The sequence below is a fragment of the Nannospalax galili genome, unplaced genomic scaffold, assembly GCF_000622305.1.
Source record: "Nannospalax galili isolate Female #2095 unplaced genomic scaffold, S.galili_v1.0 scaffold70, whole genome shotgun sequence".
Taxonomy (NCBI): Eukaryota; Metazoa; Chordata; class Mammalia; order Rodentia; family Spalacidae; genus Nannospalax; species Nannospalax galili.
In genome coordinates, this window is record NW_008328543.1 from 313293 (window position 1) to 325845 (window position 12553).

Consider the following 12553-nt stretch of genomic DNA (forward strand, 5'->3'; position numbering starts at 1 on the left):
ATTTAACAAAGTATAAACAGAAAAGTTTTCCACATTAAGTTATGTGAAATGTTAAAATACAAGGCAGTAAAATCATGACCAATACCAGGTTAGGAATTAACAAAAAGAAAACTAAAAATCAACGTTTTTAATATCTTATTTATTATTTTTATTTTATGTGTATGAGTGTTATGTCTGCATGTAGGTAAGTGCACCCGTGTCATGCAATGCCCACAGAGGATAGAAGAAGCTGTTGGATCCCCTAGAACTGGAGTTACAGACAGTTCTTAGCTGCCATGTGTGTACTGGGATTTGAACCCAGGTCTTCTTCAAGACCAGTGTTCTTAACCACTGAGCCATCCTTCCCTGCCCCCAAAATCAATGTTTTTAATGAGCATATTTACAAACATTCTCAGTAAAATATTTGCAAATCAATTTCAAAAAGCAGTATAAAAGATAATGCTCTTGGGGCTGGAGAGACAGCTCAGTGATTAAGAACACTGGCTGCCCTTACAGAGGACCCAAGTTCAAATCCCAGCACCCGCATGGCGGCTAATCACCATCCAAAGTTCAGTTCCAGGGTTTCTGCCACCTTCTTCTGACCTCCACAGGCATTATGCAACATGGGTGCACTTACACACATTCAGGCAATACACGCATACACATACAATAAAAATAAAATATTTCAAAAAAAAGAATGCTCTTGACTGATTGGTTTCATTCTAAGAATGTAAGCATGGTTCAACCTAGGCAAATCAACAAAATAACATGATACATAAATAGAATCAAGAATAAAAATTGCAATGTCATTTCATTGGATTCAGAGAATGCCTTCTGAAAAATTCCACATTGCTTTATAATGAAAACTACATCACAAAAACTCCTAATATAGTAGAGAGATGAATATGGAAGAAAAAAGTCCAGAGACTAAGGAGAGGAGTTGGGAGGGTAGACAGGGTTACTAAGAGAGATGCAGGGATGATCAAAGGGCATAAATGCTTGTATGGAAATTTCATAAAGAAATCCATTAACATTCGATCAATATGCACTAATAATTATTACATATTGTGTTTAACAAAATTTCATTATATTTTAAAGAACATAACTATCAGCATTGGTGTAGACATGTACAGATATATTTAGAAGACCGTTTCTTAAAATGTAATGAAGGTAAATGAATTTATCTTTCTTAAAACATTAAACAAGTATTCAAGATATGTGGACAAAAACTGTCATTGCAGCATCCTTATAATGATCAAAAACAACTTAACCTCAATGTTAAGTTGACTGTTCAATACAAATGAGTATTAGAAAATTGTCTAATCATATGTTCATGGAAAACTATGATTTAAAGAGGGCTGAGAGTATAATGTAGAACCAGAGCCAATCTAAATGAATAAGCATTAGGTTTATATTGTAATGTTTCCTTAGAATAATACGCTGCAGTTTAAATACTAACAGCTATTTTTCCGATTTGTTAAGTCACTTCCATTATGTTTAATTTCTGGTAGATTTCACATTTGAGTTTTGTTCTTTGACAACTAAGTTAAATAACAATTTCGAATTGCATGTCGGAGTGGGGTAAAAGCTCGGATCTGCTTCACTAGCGGACTAGCAGGCCTTCCCTGCGGATGGCTCAGTCAGTGGGTGTCGCGTAAAACTGTAGATAAAAAGCCTTTCACTGTGATGAATGGGACCCTAAAAATACCTGGCAGCCGAGAGAGCAAGTCATGAGAATTCGGGATTCAAAGTTCTAAAGGACACAGTGAACTAAGTAAAATAAAAGGCAAGTACACTTCCCAAAGACTGCACATGGAAGCCATGAAGGATCAAAGGGCATCCACCCTGTGATGTGGGCCATGAATCCTGTTAGAGGTGGGCCACACACCTGCCCAGGGGTTTGCGGTGGCTGGAGTTGATCTTTGCCTGCTCTGAGGTTTGGGCTTTGTGGGGGGGGGGGGTCCTGAGGGACGCCTGCTTCTCCTCAAGGGCTCGGTTTCCCTCCCTCCTTGGTGGTACCATCTGCTCATTTTCACTTTTATTCTCTGTCCCCAAGAAAACTAGGATGGATATAGTTGAGATCAAAGGTTCTTCACTGAGACACCAATCCACCAATACTTTTTCAGAAATATGTTCAACAACTTTGGCAATTTATTCATAAAATGCTTCTGCTTGGCTGTCTGAAAATGATTAATCACAACCTTGCTAGGACTCTTGCTCACCTTTTGGTTTTCTAACAGCCTTAAAAGCATGATGCTGTCCTCCTCCTACTACTGTGTTGACAGCCGGGCGTGAAGGCACACACCAACTCTCGCCCAGAAGCCAGCAGCAAAAATGCACGCCTGTGGCAGGGGCTGTGTGTGAGAGCACACACCAACCTCTGTCCACAAGCTACCAACAGAGGGGTACCCTCATTTTGACATGTTTGGGGGTGAATGCAGCTCAACTGGATGAATATTCTGGACAATGTCACCACTTCTCTATTCTTTGTAGCCTGTTCTCTAGTTCAGAAATAGAACATAATTCCAGGGTATTAAATGGGAAATGTATTCTTTCTCTGAATATTCCTTCCTTATTCTTATTCCAAGGAGTTACATTTCCTTTTGTTGCTATGCTCAGTAAATCAAATTGAGATATATGAAGAAAATTTAATACCATACAGAGAGAGCAATGTAGACATTGGAATTATAATAAAGCTTTCACATAGGGACAAAGAAAAATAAAACGTCACTGACATCTCTATCCAGGACTCTGCCAGTACTGTTGAGGAACAGCATCTGTTTAACTGGGTCCAGCAGCACCCAATAGTCCACGTTGTCCTTCAAAGAGAGCTCTATGGTAGGGTCTGGTCCTCCTGCGGTTCCTTTAATCAGCATGTTGTCCACCAGAATTGTACCTGCAAATCAAAGACAGCTACTGTAACTACATTTTAGTCAAATGTATTCTTTAGTAAGGCTTAAGCTCTTAAACCCCAGATGGCTGACAGATTTCTGTAAGACAGAATACATTCAATATTATATTGAACATCATGAAGTTTTTCTTGGCAAAAACGGTGTAAATCTCTATCTTCATTATACTATTTATAAATGGTATATTGGGAAGATGGAGGTGGGAGGCTGCGATTCAGGCATTTGGAGAAGTTTGCCATCTATTTATTATTTACATTTGCAACACTGAATCTCTCTCCCACCCTGTCTATCATTTCTCTCTGTATTTATCATTGAATTTTTATGTTGAACAAAATAAAATGACTGTAATAACATAGTCAGTTACTTCAACTTACTCAGTAAGACTTCTGATATGAAGAGATAGCTTGAAGATGAGAGAGAAGACAAAGGAGGAGATAAAGAAGTAGGAGGTTTCCCATGGTGAGAATGGCATCTTTCTATTTTACTTTAGAGTAAATCTCTAAAATAAAAATCTTAATGCCAAAGAGAAAACTCGAGTGCAGACACAAGCAGAAGCGATCCTTCTTTAAGCCGTGCCTGGGGTGCGCTACTCTACTGACACCTCCTTCTCATGTAACGTGTCAATGTTTGCCTTCTTATGCTGTTCAGCAGTTCTTAAATAAGTACTGAAAAGAGAGTCTCAAATGGTTCCTACTCTGCTTCGATTCTTTGCATTTTACAAGTTGAAACACATACTAGTGATGTGACGCAAATCTCACTTTTCCCCAAACAGCAATGATCTCCCTGCCAAATGCTAACAGACTGTGGCTTACAGCAGTCACTTTCTGATCCAGATTATTAAACCTATAGCATATATAAGAGATGTGGCTGTGCAAATGAAAACGTGCTCTCCTAAAGACACCAGAAAAATGGAACTATCTGGATAACTGCTTGCCTTAGGACAGGACACAAGATTATATACCATCCACAAATATGAAATTGGTTTGAAAAATGAAATGTAAAATTTACCACACTTTTTTAAGACAAGTAATTGTTATGAATTACAGTTATAAATAAAAGATCATATATTTATTAATTTCCTCCATACCTTAATAATACGAATCTAGAATATACAGCATTCCTTAACTTCTTATTAATATGAAGTTAATACCTATGAATCTCTTGAAAGAATGCTTTTCTTTGTACCTACAATCCTGCAGTGTTGAAGAGGGCAATTCTACAGAACATTTCTGAATTCTAGGTTCTGTCTTCTATTATTTTTCATGCATGTCGAAATGTAAATTTGAGTAAAATTTGTTTTCTGCATTGAAACGACAGGTATCTACAGACAACACTTCACAAAGTACTTGTCAGATTCAGATGGCTTTTTCTGCTTCAAAATATGATTGAGAAACATATTTAATCTGTATTTCAAGATATAACTAGGAAAATAAATGTGACTTTTTTGATTAAATAAAAACAAAGATGTGTATAAACAGCACATCAGTCAGTGTTCGTGTAAAAATCTCTTTTCAACATAGCTAAATTTGGTGGCAATTAGGGACAAGAGAGCATTGCATGGGTTTGATATCATATCCTAAATGTTAGCAGGAATGAATTGACAGAATTGGACTGCGCCTCCAACTGCATGTGGAGGACAGAATATCCTTCCACAATTTCCCTCTTCTAGGAAATCACAAATAAATTGGAACAGCAATTTCTCCTCTAGCACCATATCTGTATCCCTGAAAAAGATTTTTAATTGCATCTAGAACACTAAACAGAAATAAAACAGTCACAACAGATGGGGCTAGAGAAATCGCTCAGAGGTTAAGACCACTGGATGCTCTTGCAGAGGACCTGGGTTCAATACCCAGTACCCACATGGCAGCTAACAACGATCTGTCGCTCCAGGTCCAGGGGATGTGACATCCTCTTTTAGCCTCTGCAGGTACTGCACTACATAGGTTCTCTTACATGTATGCAGTCAATACACTCATACACAAAATAAATATGCATAAAAACACTAGTACAATTAATATTTTAGGATGTTTGCAAGGAGCCCTGCAGTCAGGCATTTCTCACAGCCTTGGATATTATAATTTGTCTTTTGGCTTTGAGTCAGTAGACGTTGAGAATCTTTGTCATCTAAATAAATATATTTAATTTGTTTTAAATGTCACCTAATATAAACATGCTTCAAAACACTCCCAAGATACCCCCATTAACCTGTATAATTTTGATTTTATGGATTACTTAAAGATAAATTGAAATTACATTTAGAATTAAAAATTTTAGTGTAGAGAAGTCACTTTTTTCTTACATCTTTCATTTTTGTTTCTGATTTTTGAGGCAGGGTTTGACTGTATAGTCCAGACCGGCCTCAAATTTATAATCCTCCTGCTTTAAGTGTGTGCTGCCACACCCAGCTCAGAAATAACTTCACAGCTGGCTCATCTGTACTCCCAGATATTGCAAGATTAGCATGTTAACAGCTGTGGGCGTCATGTAGCCATTGATGTAAACTCAATTCACACTGAATGAAAGAGCTTACACAGGTGAGCTCTAATTGCAGCAAAAGCTCTCCTAGAGTGCAGGAAAACATGAATCTACTGGACAGCAACTTGGTAACCATGTTCCTCAGTACAACAGCTTCCTGCTGTGGCCTCTTCACTCACTATTGTCATTTACATCAGACAAGAGCATGTGCTACTCTAAATGAAGTAAGTCTATAACAGTACAGACTACAGTCTCCTACACAGAAAACAGCTCAAGGATTACAGCTTTGGTTATTGTTGTGATATTACTAACCCCATTTGGAAAATAAAGGCACCCAGAATAAAGCAAAATGATTGTCACAGAAGTCTGAAAAATCCTGTTACTGTTCATGTCTGAAAGAGGGGTTATCATGTCTGGTCAACACACAGGCACAGCAACCATTCAAATGGAGTTTATATGCACTGAAAGGTTTGGATTGATAATAACTATTGGGAGTTACAAGGCAGGAGGGTGTGCTCACTTCAGACACAAACGCAGAGTATCAATGAATGGTCAGGTCTTCCTTCAGCTCAGTCCTACTGACAGGCAACACACCCAAGCCTATAGTTACCAGAAAGTAGCCATCCTTCTTCCTACCCCTAAACTCAGATGACTGTGAGTTCTCATCAAATCTCCAATTAGATTTGGTTGCAGGAAAAGATCATGTTCAAACAATTTATACTCTTGGTTCCGTTTGTGTTGAATGTTTTCATTCTTCAGCACAGTCTCTGAGTTAGAAACCACACACATAATACACATGTACATGGGTACTATAAAGGCTACAAGCATGTGGCTAGTAAGGATCATTGTAGGTATGGCACAAAATGGCTAGACCTGAATCTGGATCGATGATTTTTAATTAACCTTTTAACTGAAAAACTAGAGCAAACAAACTCACTGAACCATGTGCTCTTGTGACATGGGAACCTGGCCTTGATTTCTTGGAACCGTAGTTTTCTGTTCTACCCATGACAGTGAATGAATGTAGGTACGATTGAGAACTAACAAATCAAAGTGCTGAAAGGCAGAACATCTTCGCTGAAAACAGTGAAGACTGAGAAGATGCTTGACATTGTGTGTATGAGATGTTCTAGGCCTTGAGATCTAAGGGCAAGATTGTCTTATAAAATAAAGGTGGATCCAAGTAGTTCTCCAAAACAAATGTTGGAAAAATGGTTTTGAGTGAAAATATGAGTTATACCTGACTCAAGGGCACAGTTTTAGGAGACATCTGGGGGAAGGGGTACCCTCCCGAGTACAGGCTCAGTCTTAAAAACTAAATTAAGAGTCAGGCTTTTTACCCAGGTATAACTGCAATGTGGCATTGTAATGCTACAGATCATAACAGGATAGTTAATGTTTCTCTGCAAGTCAATTGCTTCCTTAAATAGACAGTTGTAACACAAATAGATTACTCTCTAAAAATATTTGGGCACTCTCAGTAGGGAGGGAGGCCTTTGCATTTCTAATTAAGCTAATTTAGTGAAGCTAAAATGGGGTATCCTTTATGAAAGGGGGTAATTGATGGATTGGTCTCCTTCCAAACTCCAAAACAACAACATATTTGCCCCTAACTATAGCATGAAACAATTAATTATTCAAAGGTATATTAACACTAGGAATTTCACTTACTTCTCCAGCAATTTTTCCCTGGTTTAATTCATTGGAAAAAATATATAACTACAATGTACAAAAAAAGAATCAGTCAGTTGCCTTCCCTTGTATTCACTCCATACAACAAAAGAATCAAAACAAAAAGATCTTCTTTGAGTGAAAGGTGAAGAAGGAGCAAAAGTGGGGTTTTCCAGTGAGGTTCAGAGGCATGTGTGCATGGCCATCCTACAAATGGTGCTGACTACATTCTAGGTCCCAAGATCACCAGAATAAGACCTTCTCCTGCACAGGTCTTTTGTATTGAACATTTCTAAGACAGTCATGGAACCAGTCTCTCTCCTGTAGACTTTCTCCCTTGTAGTTTATAGAGAGTTCTATAGCTAAGTTGTGTATATGCACAGATCATATCTTGGTTAATCAGATACTGTTTTGCACCAGGAATTATATCTGTGTCTAGCAACTTCATCAAAAACTGAACTAGATTTTTTTAATTGGATTATGATTTGAATACTAACCACAGGTCATCTTTCTAATGAAAAATGATTCCCATCAAGTCAAAAGTAGCTAGAAGAAAACAGAAATACTAAGAGCTTGCAGCAATGAAAAACTATGCTTTCCCATAAAATTTAAATCTTATATGTCACAAAAAAATCATGACAAAATGGGCACTAAATACACGTTTCTTAAAGAATCACACATTTTATTTATTTACTTTTACTTATTGATATATGATAGATAATGTACTGAACATTTCATAAAATTCCATGTACAAGGAGCTATTGAGATGGGTTAGTGGTTAAGAGCACTGGTCTTGCAGAGGACCTGGGTTCAGTTTCCACCACCCACAGGGAGGCTAACAACTACCTATAATTCCAGTTCTAAGAGATCTGATGCCCTCTTCTGACCTCTGCAGGCATTGCATAACATGGGTACACTTACGCATATGTAGGCAATATACTCATACATGTAAAATAAAAATAAAATATTTTTTTAAGTTTCATGTACAAAACTTTAGAGATTGTTTTCTTTGGTCTTCAGTCTTTTTAAAAATATTTATTTATTTATTTATTTATTTATTTATTTATTGTTATATGTGCTTGAGTGTTTTGCCTGCATGTACATAAGTGCAGCCATCGGTGCAATATGTGCATAGGCCCCTGGGTTCTCTGGAAGAGCATCTAACACTCTTAACCACTATGACCTCTTTCTAGCCCCTTAAACTTTTTGTTTAGATACTAGGATGACTACCTTGATATTTAGTCAGCTGACATATCTATTTTAGTTTGTAAATCAAGTGCTAATTAAATGTATATACAGCATGAATTTTCACGAGGCAGTTATCTATACTTGTCTGTCGTTTATCCAAGGGAAAGTTCTGCCATAATATTTTAGAACTGGGAGTTAACTTAGCATACTTACACATACATGTATGCATGCATGCATGTGTGTGTGTGTGAGAGAGAGACACATAGAGAGAGGGGGAGACAGAGAGGTGAAAGAACTGGTGGTAGAGAGAGAGGGGGAGGAGTAAAGGGAGAGGAGAGAGGAGAGTGGACCGAATGATAAAGCCAATCTCTCTGGTACATCTCTATCCTGAGTTGAAATTCCCTGTTCAAGGTGACATATCTAGGAAAAACAGATCCAAAATCTCATCATTTTTCTTCTATTTCACTACTTTACTTCTTTTCCTGTATACTGCTGTTGCTTTTGAAGTATATGAATGGGTTATTAAATATGAAAACCTTGATATTTCTGTGTTTCAAATTCTTTGAAAATCTACACAAAAATATTGTTAGTACAGAAATTCACTGCATGCAATTCTGTGCCCTATAATTTTCTTGATTGAAGTTGAGAAGATTGAAAAGAAAATGACTAAAATAAGATATGGGAGCCTAGCAGGATGTAATTATGCATAACCTGACCCTAGGAATAATTTTCTTGTAAGACAGTGGACATTAGGGGTAGTCCAGTAAATGGAAGTCAGCATAGCAGTGTGGTATGACAAGTGACCCCACTGAGCTGAGTCCATGGAACAAGAGTTCTAGCTCCTCTGGCTGAGATAGTCAAGAATGTGGAACACAGACCAGCCCTGTCGGAGTCACTGCCAGGCTTGTTTCCTGCTTAATGCCCGTGAGTTGCCCTTGAGTGTAGGCGGGGCCTGTCACTCTCCTCTAACAGAATGTGGGAAAGGTGATGGAAGGATGTTTTTCTATGGAGGTGTTTACAGGGCCAGGTTATATGAGCTTTGAGTGGCCATCTTATTGAGTGTCTTGGTTTAATGATAACTTTAGCCACATTGGGACACACACAGGTTCACGAGCTGTAGGTAGACTTTAGGGGCTATGAGCCATTTCAGCTCATAGCAAACAAGACACTGAAGACTTCAGATCAATATACACAAGGAATAAAGTAATATGGTGTTTCCAATGACTTGAGTAGGCTTGGAACGGATACCTTCTTACTGAAGTCAAGTGAGATGTCACCTTGACAACTCCCTAGTCCTAGGAAACTTGGTAAAGGACCTGTCTCTGCTGGGCCTGTATTCTTGGCCCACAGAAAATATGGAACTGTAAAAGTTTGTTGTTTTAAGCCACGAAGTTTTTCAACTATCATTGTGTACCAGTAGATAATTGGGACTTGATATTGAAGGTCTGTGATTGAAATCTTGACCCAATACACACTAATTCTGTGATCTCTGGCAAGTTTCCTAGATCTTATAGTCACCAATATGGATTATTATGAAAAAACCAGTAATGTAGTAGATATGCACAGTTACCCAGTGAGTAACTTCTCATTACCCTGCCACTGGTACTAAATGGAGATTTAAGCATATAAAGGAGTTACTGAATATTATTCATTACATTATGCATGTTATGCAGAAGACTTTTATACATGACATGATTTTATTTACAACTGAGATATAAGTATGAATGTGTGTGTGTGTGTGTGTGTGTGTGAGAGAGAGAGAGAGAGAGAGAGAGAGAGAGAGAGAGAGAGAGAGGAGAGAACAGCAGTTACGAATATTTGTTCAACTATCTTGAAGACTGTGGTTCGAATCCAGCACCTGCTCTGACCTCAGTTCTGAGGAAAGACGAGACAAGATTGCTGTGTCTTGCTGGCTCTCAGCCCAGCCAAGAAAATACCATCCCCAGGTTCAGGGAGAGACCCTCACTTAATTGAACAGACAGACAGTGATAGAGGAAGAAACTCAAGGCCCTCCACAGGCACACTTACACACACAAGTGCATGTACTCACACAGGTACATAATAAATAAATAACTACAGAAATGTGAAATGTAAATAGAGACTAACAAGAAAAACAGTTATGTATATGAAAAAGTATAAACTGATGAGAATCTAGCCTCAGTTTACTCTCACTTACCATTAAGAATCTGTCAAAGGCAAAGATCATTTCTTGCTGGTAAAGGGGATCTTTTAGCCAGCTACGAAAGTAACATTACTGAGGTCAGCATGCCTGAGGAAATGTTATGGAATCGTTTGGAATAAGTTATACTACATTAAGACAAAATAAATCACAACACCTCCAACTAACAGACTTGGTAGTGAAAAAGGCTCACGCCTTTAAGGGGTGCAGAAGTTCTTCTTTTCAGCCCATCAAATTGATGCTGTTTGAATGTGAAAAACTAACATTTTTAGAAATTTGATGATTCTCAAATGTAATAGAAATATAGATGAAGGGGGATCCTGACCCCTAGGCTCTCTGAACATGAGAAGGATCATAGACCTTAATCAGGCAGTGCTGATTTCTCATTTCTCCAAGAAGAAATGAGAGCAAGAGAGAGAATTGGGGGAGTGGAGAGGGAGTAGAAAGAGGGACTCAGTTTACTATCCACCCAACTCACTTTCTTTCACTAAGACTAAGGTATAGACTAAGACAATGTGGTATCTTCAGGGTCCAAACCTGTGATGCCCTCAGGGTCATACACGTCCTAACAACACCCCCCCATACCCCCGGACTGATGTCCTAGCCTATGTAACCTTGTGATTTGTTACATGTGTTGGTTTTTCATTATTCACTTGACCCAAAAAGCATAAGCTCTCCCTCAAGTTGCTGTACAGTCTGGCCATCCTTGGAGCATACAGGTTTCCAAATATTAGAAACAGTAAATAACTCATGTACTATTTACTAACTTCTTTGTCATATTAAAAAATTAAGTAAATAGAAATGGTGATGGATTTATCTGATAACAATGAAACCATATACACACCTCCTAATGATTTCATTTCCTCCTCATAATTTTGAATTTCTGGTTGACTCAAACTTGGGTTTATATTGTAGATAGCAAAACAAGATATATTATAGCCTTCAATTTTTCCTAATTTCAGATTTAATTTGTAAGATAAATTGTTTAAATATTTTATGCCATGAACAAATTTATAAACTAGCAATCCAATTTTATAACACCTTTAGAAGAATTCAGAATAATCACAGCTCTAAAATTAAATCTCTTCTCTCAGCTCTAAAATTATTCAAAGAAATAAATATCATAACAATAAGCGATGCTCCTTAACAAGTGTAGGAATACCTTTTACAATATGGTCAGAATCCGGAATAATGACTTTAACTTAACCTTGCAACAAAAAGCAACTTGGTAACGTAACCAAGCTCTCTGAACCATGTGTTCTTGTGTCCTGAGCACCTGACCTTCATCCCTCAGGACTCTACCTTGCCCTTCACCCAAGATACTGAGTGAATGTCGGTGTCCTTGATTATCAAAGCTCTGGAGCAGTATGTTGTTCTTACTGTAAAGATGTAAAGAGTGAAGAAGTCCTTCTGAAATTGTGTGAGATATTCTAGAACCATGAATCAAAGGGCAAGATTCTCTAAGGATGAATCCTAGCTTCTACTTCCTAAATGGAAAGACTGCGTCAATAAAAGTATGAGTGAAGCCCTGCTTAGAACACAATTCCATTCAACATCTGAAGGAGCATGTGTCTCAGAGTTTGGCTCCATTCTTGGCCTTAAAACAAACATACTCAGGCTGATTCTTTATTCAGGTATAACTGTGATGGGCAAATCATACGACATGAAGGTCCTGACAATTAGAAAACACATTATATAAAGAGATTTTATTTCATATGCAAATTGCAGTCAATTGAGGGACATATTAAATAACCATTAAATGCTTAAGCAGGGTTTGGTTTCTAAGTGGCTAAGTATTATGAAAGCAAACGCTGTCATTTTTCTATCACAGTACCTGTAATGGGAAAATAAATGTGCCTAAATTTGACCATTAACAAGCCACAAAGCCCTCTAATGACAAGGTACCACAGAAGAAGCTGGGCCAGCCAAACTGAACTCAGTGACTGCTTAACTAGAAATGAAATAAACTGTCTAAATCTCATGAAGTTTCCGTATTAAAGATAGCCACCACATTAAAAAATTCAAATGAAATAAGTTTCTTTTACACTTAAAAATATTTTTTATTTGATTTATAAAATTGCAAACATCAGCATAGAACAGCATGTTGCGAAAATCTGACCGAGGGCATTTCTTTCAGAATCACTTTAGA

General features: G+C 37.7%; 1 protein-coding gene across 7 annotated transcripts in view; it reads right to left on the reverse strand.

The window, feature by feature from the left end:
* Positions 1-12553, reverse strand: part of LOC103729463 (protocadherin-15) — a 1150197-nt gene that overhangs the window by 298049 nt on the left and 839595 nt on the right. For all 7 annotated transcript variants that reach the window (XM_029560656.1, XM_029560654.1, XM_029560663.1 and 4 more), the window contains one exon: positions 2715-2875. In XM_029560656.1, coding sequence (XP_029416516.1) covers positions 2715-2875 — 161 coding nt within the window. The remainder of the gene's footprint in view (positions 1-2714; positions 2876-12553) is intronic.